Below are 10,000 nucleotides of genomic sequence, written 5' to 3'. Positions count from 1 at the left end.
TACTCATGTGCCTCTCTCCCTCCCAGTCTACGTCTCTCTCTTTCTCACTCCCTCTCCCTCCTCACTCTTTCCTACTCATTGCCTCTCTCTCTCCCAGTCTACGTATCTCTCCCCCTCTCCCTCTCCCTCCTCACCCTTTTCTACTGATTGCCTCTCTCTCTCCCAGTCTACGTGTCTCTCCCTCTCTCTCCCCCTCTCCCTCCCCACCCTTTTCTACTGATTGCCTCTCTCTCTCCCAGTCTACGTATCTCTCCCTCTCCCTCCTCACTCTTCCCTACTCATGTGCCTCTCTCCCTCCCAGTCTACGTCTCTCTCTTTCTCACTCCCTCTCCCTCCCCACCCTTTCCTACTCATTGCCTCTCTCTCTCCCAGTCTACGTATCTCTCCCCTCTCCCTCTCCCTCCTCACCCTTTTCTACTGATTGCCTCTCTCTCTCCCAGTCTACGTATCTCTCCCTCTCTCTCTCCCTCCTCACTCTTCCCTACTCATGTGCCTCTCTCTCTCCCAGTCTACGTGTCTCTCTGTCCCTCTCCCTCTCCCTCTCCACTCTTCCCTTCTCATTGCCTCTCTCTCTCCCAGTCTACGTGTCTCTCTGTCCCTCTCCCTCTCCACTCTTCCCTTCTCATTGCCTCTCTCTCTCCCAGTCTACGTGTCTCTCTGTCCCTCTCTCTCTCCCTCCTCACTCTTCCCTACTTATTGCCTCTCTCTCTCCCAGTCTACGTCTCTCTCCCTCTCCCTCTCCCTCCTCACTCTTTCCTTCTCATTGCCTCTCTCTCTCTCTCCCAGTCTACGTTTCTCTCCCTCTCTCTCCCCCTCCTCACTCTTCCCTACTCATGTGCCTCTCTCTCTCCCAGTCTACGTGTGTCTCTGTCCCTCTCCCTCTCCCTCTCCACACTTCCCTTCACATTGCCTCTCTCTCTCCCAGTCTACGTCTCTCTCTTTCTCACTCCCTCTCCCTCCTCACTCTTTCCTACTCATTGCCTCTCTCTCTCCCAGTCTACGTATCTCTCCCCCTCTCCCTCTCCCTCCTCACCCTTTTCTACTGATTGCCTCTCTCTCTCCCAGTCTACGTCTCTCCCCCTCTCCCTTTCCACTCTTCCCTTCTCATTGCCTCTCTCTCTCCCAGTCTACGTATCTCTCCCCCTCTCCCTTTCCACTCTTCCCTTCTCATTGCCTCTCTCTCTCCCAGTCTACGTATCTCTCCCCCTCTCCCTCTCCCTCCCGACTCTTTCCTACTTATTGCCTCTATCTCTCCCAGTCTACGTATCTCTCCCCCTCTCCCTCTCCCTCCTCACTCTTTCCTTCTCATTGCCTCTCTCTCTCCCAGTCTACGTTTCTCTCCCTCTCTCTCCCCCTCTCCCTCCCGACTCTTTCCTCCTTATTGCCTCTCTCTCTCCCAGTCTACGTGTCTCTCTGTCCCTCTCCCTCCTCACTCTTCCCTTCTCATTGCCTCTATCTCTCCCAGTCTACGTATCTCTCCCCCTCTCCCTCTCCCTCCTCACTCTTCCCTTCTCATTGCCTCTCTCTCTTCCAGTCTACGTCTCTCTCCCTCTCCCTCTCCCTCCTCACTCTTCCCTACTCATTGCCTCTCTCTCTCCCAGTCTACGTCTCTCTCCCTCTCCCTCTCCCTCCTCACTCTTCTCTACTCATTGCCTCTCTCTCTCTCAGTCTAGTGTCTCTTTCTCTGTCCGGCTGCATGTCTGTACGTTGTCCATTTCTGTCCGTCTTCCTCTCTCTCTTCCTCGTTGTCTCTGTCTGTCTGTCTGTCTGTCTGTCTGTCTGTTTGTCTGTCTGTCTGCTACTCCTTTCTCTTTTTTTCCTATATCTGTCTGTCTGTCTGTCTGTCTGTCTGTCTGTCTGTCTGTCTGTCTGTCTGTCTCTTCTGTATATATCCCTGTCTCTCTCTGTCTCATTGTCTCTCTGTTCTGTCTGTCTGTCTGTCTCTGTCTGTCTGTCTATCTGTCTCTCTTTCTCTCTCTCTCTCTCTGTCTCATTGTCTCGTTGTTTCCCTGCTTTGTCTGTCTGTCTATGTCTCAATCTCTCTGTCTCTCTGTCTTTCTGTCTGCCTGTCTGTCTCTGTCTCAGTCCCTCTGTCTGTCTGCCTGTCTGTCTCTGTCTCGGTCTCTCTGTCTCTCTCTGTGTGTCTGTCTGTCTGTCTGTCTGTCTGTCTCTCTATCTATCTATCTATCTCTCTGTCTTTCGCTCGCGTGTGCGCCGGCGGCAGATGATATGATGTGTGTCGATGTTACATGGGTAAATATGTATTATATGATTTATATGTACTTTGTTTTCTGTGTACTGTCCAAACCTTGGAGACGAGCGCCTGAAAAAAGGCACGTTACACCCCCCACCTCACCACCACCACCACCACCCCTCCCATTCCCGTCACGTACTTTAAACTAATGACAAACTGCCAAAGTGTCGCAAATTTTGCAAATTGACGAGAGCTTCATTTTTTTCTGCAAAATTGAGAATGTGTTTCGATTGCCATCCACATACATAAGGACAATGCTCAGTTAGGGTTTTGTACCCAAACGTGCGTGGACTTCGACTTATTATTGCCTTAAGGATGTCGTGCAGCATACATCACGATTCTGCTGTCAGACGAAGGCGTGTAACTGACGAAGACGGATGTGTGGGATGGGGAGCACGTCAGTTCCAGCCGTTCAGCTGATTTGTATGAATGACAGACAGTCTGTCAATGAAACTGACACCGCGGCCGAGCGCTGATCGGTCATTCATGAGGTTTCGTGTTGGGAGATTCTGGCGTGTAGGTTGGGTAAACTCTTAAATTCTGTCTGTATGTTTGTTAGTTTTTTTTGTGTGTGTTTTTTTTTTTCGTGTGTGTGTGTGTTTGTTTGTGTGTGCGTGTGTGTGTGTGTGTGTGTGTGTGTGTGTGTGTGTGTGTGTGTGTGTGTGTGTGTGTGTGTGTGTGTGTGTGTGTGTGTGTGTGTGTATGTGCGTGTGTGTGTATGTGTACGTGTGTGTGTGTGTGTGTGCATGTATGTGCGTGCGTGCGTGCGTGCGTGCGTGTGTGTGTGTGTGTGTTTGCCGCTATGTTTTGTACTGCTTGGGGTGTGGTGAAGGGGTGGAAAGGGAGAGAGGGGGTAGTAGGTCTGTTTGTTTCTTTTTTGTATCCCTCTGTCTCTGTCTCTCTATCTATCTATCTATCTAACGACTGGGGGGTCGGGGGCGGGCGGGGGGAAAGCCACAGTTTCTATCTATCTATATCTATCTCTCTGTCTCTCCCCAACCCCTCCCTTTCCTGTCTTCCCGGCCTTCTCCCTTCCTTCCTTATCTCTCTCTCTCAGCCTTCTCTCTCTCTTTTATTTTCCTCTCTCTCTCTCTCTCTCTCTCTCTCTCTCCAAACGAAAGTCTTGTTAAACAATTCACTCTTTATCTGTGTAAAGCGTTTAAACGTCGAAGTGCCTTCGTAACATCTTGAACGTTCTGTGTATTTGTACGCGACTTTCATGTTTATCCCCCTTCTAAGGGGCTATGGCCTTTATGAATAAAACATCTTCAGTCTTCAGTCAGTCTCTCTCTCACTCACCCCCTCTCTCTTTTTCGGTTATCTTTCACCGGCCGTACAACCAGCTGTCATATTGTCTGCGATGGAATGGGGTGGAGGATGGGGGGATGGGGGTATGGGTGGGGGGGGGGGGTGGAGGGTGTAGGCTACAGAGGAAGATAAGCCCGTAATGCTGGGTGGCTGCTGTGCAGACGTCTCCTTGACTGCTGATATCAAAACACTAACCTGTACGTGTGTGTGTGTGTGTGTGTGTGGGTGGGTGGGTGGGTGGTTGTTGGGGGGTGTATGTCTGTGTCGGGGGTGAGGGTTGGTGTGGGGGGGTGGGGGGAAGAACTGTTCGGCCGTTCCACTGAGCTGAATAGGAATATTGATCTCGATGTTCCGTTACTGATCTGTCTCTGTCTCTCTGCCTCTGTCTCTGTCTGTCTGTCTCTCTCTGTCCTTACTCTCACCTCACCTCTATCTTTCTACCTACCCCCCCCCCCCGCCCCCCATCTCTCTCTTCTATGTTTCTGCCCCCCCCCCCCCCACCAACTCTCTCTCTCTCCCTCTCTCTGTGCCCCCCACCACCTCCCCAACTCTATCTCTCTCCCTCTCTCTCTGCCCCCCACCACCTCCCCAACTCTCTCTCCCTCTCTCTCTGCCCCCCCCCCCCCCCCCCCCCCCCCCCGACGCCCTCTCTCTCTCCGGCTTTCAATGTGTACTGTACAACCAGCTGTCATGTGTGTGATGGACTGACGGGTGGGGTGGAGAAGGGGGTGGGGGAGGAGGGGGGCGTAGGGAAAGATAAGCCTGCACGCCTCGCCTCCCCCCTCCCCCCCCCCCCCCCCCCCCCCCCCACTCACTGCACTCGCTTCCCGCCCTCCCCTCTTCTCCCCTATTGCCCATACTTCTCCTCAGTTGCTGCTATCAAGAAACTAACGTGTATGTGACCCTCTCTCTCTCTCTCTCTCTCTCTCTCTCTCAGTCTCCTTGTCTGACTGTCCCCCTCTCCGTCTGACCGTCTGTCTGACTGTCTGAATGTATGGCTGTCTGACTGTCTATGTCTGTCTGCCTGTCTGTCTGTCTCTTTTTCTCCCAGTACAACACAGCACAGTTCAGCGCAGTACAATACAGCACAGCACAACATAACACAGCAAAGCACAGCACCGCACAACACCGCACAGCACAGCGGCACAACACAGTGCAGTACAGCACACTGGCACAACACAGCACCACACAGCACAGAATAGCACAGTACAGTACAGTACAGAACAACACAGCACAGCACAGTTCAGCGCAGTACAGTACAGCACAGCACAGGATAACACAGCACAGCACAGCACAACACCACACAGCACAGCACAACACAACACAGTGCAGTACAGCACAGCACAGCACATTACTGAACACAGCACCACACAGTACAGCACAGCACAGCACAACAAAGTGCAGTACAGCACAGCACAGCACAGCACAACAAAGTGCAGTACAGCACAGCACAGCACAACAAAGTGCAGTACAGCACAGCACAGCACAGCACAGCACAACGAAGTGCAGTACAGCACAGCACAGCACAGCACAACAAAGTGCAGTACAGCACAACACAGCATAGCACAGCACAGCACAGCACAGCACAACAAAGTGCAGTACAACACAGCACAACACAGCACAACATAGCACAACAAAGTGCAGTACAGCACAGCACAGCACAGCACAACAAAGTGCAGTACAGCACAGCACAGCACAGCACAGCACAGCACAACCCAACAAACAAACACAACACAACACAGCAGCACTGACAACAACAACAACAAATACAACACTGCTACACACAAACTGTACCAATACTGCACACAACCCAGTACACTACACTGAACTCAAACACACACACACACACACACACACACACACACACATACACAACACACACACACACACACACACACACACACACATACACAACACACACACACACACACACACACACACACACACACACACAACACACACACACACACACACAACACACACACATACACAACACACACACACACACACACACACACACACACACACACACACAACACACACACACACACACACACAACACACACACACACACACACACACAACACACACACACACACACACACACACACAACACACACACACACACACACACACACACACACACACAACACACACACACACACACACACACACACACACACACACACACACACACACACACACACACACACACTTATGAGAAAGGTCATGAACAAGCCGTGACAGCTATAATGTTGGGTACATGTGTAGGACAGCCTATCTGACGGCAGATTTATGAATTGCAGTACAGTCCATTTCTCCTTCACATAATACTGTACTCGGCAGTGTTGGGATGAGTGTTTGCTTTGCTTTTAGTAGTGGTTTGTCAGTAGGTGCCGCGTCGGTATGAAAAATTTGAATGTGTTTACACGCAACTTCAGTCTATGCAATAATCCTTGTCGGTTTTTTTTTTTTGTTTTGTTTGTTTTTCAGCTGTCAGTGTGACTGTGTGTATGACTGTATGCAGTGTGTGTGTGTGTGTGTGTGTGTGCGTCCGTGCGTGCGTGCGTGTATGTGTGCGTGTATGTATATGTGTGTGTGTATCTGTCTGTTTGTCTGTCTGTCTGTGTCTGTGTCTGTGTGTGTCCTATGTAAACGTTTGCCTTTGTCAACACCAATTTTGGCTTTAGAATGGTAGAAGAAAAAAAAACAACGTTATTTTCACACGTCTCAAAATGCTTCCACAGTCTTGTTACTGTGAGTTTTTTGTTTCTTATTCACAAAATCTAGCACTTTTATCGGAACTTATTGACACACTGTGCGTGTGTAATGATGTATGTATGTATATATGTGTGTGTGTGTGTGTGTGTGTGTGTGTGTGTGTGTGTGTGTGTGCATGCATGCATGCATGCGCGCGCGCGTGTGTGTGTGTGTGTGTGTGTGTGTGTGTGTGTGCCAATGATAGTCACACCTGTATTATTTCAGACCCTCAAAGTCAGCCCGAAAAGTCTCAGTAGATAAGATATATTCGCACACAGACTGTCAGAAACTAGGAAGACCAATATCAACAGCAACTCGCAAAAGAACGAGAAGAAGAAGAAGAAGAACAAAATGAACAAGAATAAGAAGAAAGAAAGAAAGAAGGAGAAAAGGCGCGCACGTACACACACACACACACACACACACACACACACACACACACACACACACACATAAACTCAAAAAACAACAACAAACAAACAACGCCCCCTCTCCACCCCCCCCCACCCCCACCCCATGAACAAAACACAGACAAACAAACAAACATTCAAACCAAGCCGACAAACACAGACCAAGACAGACACTTGAGACATCCAAAACGAAGCACACCACACCACCCTCCTCTCACCTGCATGTCCAGACACACCCCAGCATCCTCATCGGCAACGCCGTTCAGCAGAGCCTGGGTGGCGGTCAGCTTCTGATGGTCAGTGCTGTCCCCGTCACGGGTATCCGGACAGTCCAGGTCAGCCATGCCTCTCTCCTCCCTCCTGTTCCCTCTTCCCTCCCTCTGCACCTCCTGGGCAGTTAGCTATCTATCCTCAGTCACACTGACCACTCTCTCTCTCTCTTTCTCCTGCAAAGACAGCTCCTGTCTGGGTTGCTACACAGAAAGTGCACTTGCTCTGGAGAGAATGTCTTCTCACTTCTTTAAAACGACATCTCACTATATCACAACACGGAAAGTACAGCGGCTCTGGAGAGAATGTCGTCTCAATCCTTCACAAAGCTTTCTTTAACAGAGCACACAGTGAAAGCAAAGTTTTGTTGTCTCACTCTTTCAAATCAGCTCCTCTCTAAGCAACTACACAGAAAGTTAAGAACATTCCTCTGGAGAGAATGTCCCCTCAATCCTTCAGCACAGCATGTCACTAAATCACTAAATGTGCTCTGGAAAGAATGTCATCCCACTCCACTTTTTTTTTTTTTTTTTTTTTAAACGGCTTGTCTCTAGGCCACTGAACACAAAGTGAAGCTGTCCTGGAGATAATATCTCACTCTTTCAAAACGGTAAAGTTACCCTGTAGACAATGTCGACTTCAGTGGGTTTTGTTGTCCCTCCACTCCCCGCCCCAAAGAGAAGACACCAGGTCCTCAATATCTTCAGATCAAGTTCTTAGAAATCACACAGATGTTTTGTTGTTGTTTTTTGTCGTGAAGGTCGTCCACTTCGTCGAACACACGGTTTTTGGGTGTGTGTGTTGTTGTTTTTAATGTCTGTCCGTGTTCACCAGATTTATTCACGGTATTATTTTCACAGCTTTTCGCTCACCCAGTTCCTAGCTAGTGTGGCAAAATGGCCTTCAGGATTCAATATTCGAGTTTCTTTTTTGTTTGTTTTGTTTTTGTTTTGTTGTTGTTGTTGCTGTTTTTGTTGTTGTTGTTTTTAAATTTCCCTGTACCCTTTATGGGGCAAATAGCTGTATCAAGTACAATTGTCTCCAGGTGAAAAAAAACAACAGCACACATAACTTTTTTGTTTTCTTATTCAGTAACAGTTTGTGACAGACATTATTTAATGAAAGAGGACTTCAAACACTACCCGCCTGCAAACACCACAGTCTCCTCACTCTTTTTACATCATGTTGAATCCAAACACCTGTCGATATAGGAGAGAAGTGATGTTTACATGAACACTGCTGTGTTTGGTGACACAGTTACCGCCAAGCGTTTCTTACTTGTTTACGAGCTGAAGTACCGGAAGTCAGTCACGTCCTGACATAGGAGCCAATGAGGCATTCATTGGAGATCTGTTCTGCACCTCTCCACACAACACGAAGATCCTTGACCCTTTCACACGCCGGCACAACTTCTCAAAACCACATTATCACTTTGGAGGGAAAGTTGCTTCCCGCCACTGTAAAACGTCCGTACCCAATGTACGTGTGTCTTCAGATGCACAGCTGTCCTGTTTCTTCACATGCACAGCTCCTCGATGTCACAGGGTTTCTGCTGAGGAATGGAGCCTCCACTGGACAGCAGTAAACATCCACCTTTTAGACAGACACAGGCGTCTAACTCGGTTCACACACTGCCACACCAGTTCAGATAGAGAGACACAGGTGTCTAACTCGTTCACACACTGCCACACCAGTTCAGATAGAGAGACACTGGTGTCTAACTCGTTCACACACTGCCACGCCAGTTCAGATTGAGACACTGATGCTTAACTCGTTCACACACTGCCACACCAGTTTAGACAGACACAGGTGTCTAACTCGTTCACACACTGCCACACCAGTTTAGACAGACACAGGCATCTACCTCGTTCACACACTGCCACACCAGTTTAGACAGACACAGGTGTCTAACTCGTTCACACACTGTCACACCAGTTCAGATTGAGAGACACAGGTGTCTAACTCGTTCACACACTGCCACACCAGTTCAGATTGAGAGACACAGGTGTCTAACTCGTTCACACACTGCCACACCAGTTTAGACAGACACAGGTGTATAACTCGTTCACACACTGCCACACCAGTTTAGACAGACACAGGTGTCTAACTCGTTTACACACTGCCAGACCAGTTTAGACAGACAGACACTGATGTCTAACTCGTTCACACACTGTCACACCAGTCAAGATAGACAGACACTGGTGTCTAACTCGTTCACACACTGTCACACCAGTTTAGACAGACAGACACTGATGTCTAACTCGTTCACACACTGTCACACCAGTCAAGACAGACAGACACTGATGTCTAACTCGTTCACACACTGTCACACCAGTCAAGATAGACAGACACAGGCGTCTAACTCGTTCACGCATTGCCACACCAGTTTAGACAGACACGGGTGTCTAACTCATTCACACACTGCCACACCAGTTTAGACAGACACGGGTGTCTAACTCATTCACACACTGCCACACCAGTTTAGACAGACACGGGTGTCTAACTCATTCACACACTGCCACACCAGTTTAGACAGACACGGGTGTCTAACTCGTTCACACACTGCCACACCAAACAGACGAACATCCAGAAAGGAACACCTGGCGAAGAAAGGAAGACTCGACAAAGAAGGGGGCGGGGTGGGGTGGGGGACAACTTAGCCAATGAAAACATATTTGTTCATAGGAGTAAAATGACTGTGTAAGAAAGGAACACTCAGCGAGGAAGCAATAGCAGCTAGTGAAGTAAAATGTTTGACGATAAAGTAGGGAGCCCGGAAAAGGGAGGAACAGGATTAAGGTTAGGTTACATCTTCGTCCATCGTCGGTTCCCATAGATTTCAACAAGTTGTATTTTGTATTTCTTTTTATCACAACAGATTTCTCTATGTGAAATTCGGGCTTCTCTCCCTAGGGAGAGCGCGTCGCTACAATACAGCGCCACCCATTTTGGAGGTGTTTTTTTTCCTGCGTGCAGTTTTATCTGTTTTTTTGTTGTT

At 48.9% G+C, this 10,000-nt stretch overlaps 1 protein-coding gene across 2 annotated transcripts in view; it reads right to left on the bottom strand.

Annotated features, from left to right (window-relative positions):
* LOC143282012 (high affinity cAMP-specific and IBMX-insensitive 3',5'-cyclic phosphodiesterase 8A-like) overlaps window positions 1-10,000 on the bottom strand; it is a 215,842-nt gene that overhangs the window by 195,127 nt on the left and 10,715 nt on the right. The window contains exon 2 of one of the 2 annotated variants that reach the window (XM_076587421.1): window positions 6,951-8,595. In XM_076587421.1, coding sequence (XP_076443536.1) covers window positions 6,951-7,076 — 126 coding nt within the window. In that variant the 5' untranslated portion in view covers window positions 7,077-8,595. The remainder of the gene's footprint in view (window positions 1-6,950; window positions 8,596-10,000) is intronic. The other variant, XM_076587422.1, reaches the window with a different exon arrangement.

Source organism: Babylonia areolata, chromosome 5, assembly GCF_041734735.1.
Source record: "Babylonia areolata isolate BAREFJ2019XMU chromosome 5, ASM4173473v1, whole genome shotgun sequence".
NCBI classification, from domain to species: Eukaryota; Metazoa; Mollusca; class Gastropoda; order Neogastropoda; family Buccinidae; genus Babylonia; species Babylonia areolata.
This window is presented reverse-complemented; position numbering and strand designations above follow the sequence as displayed.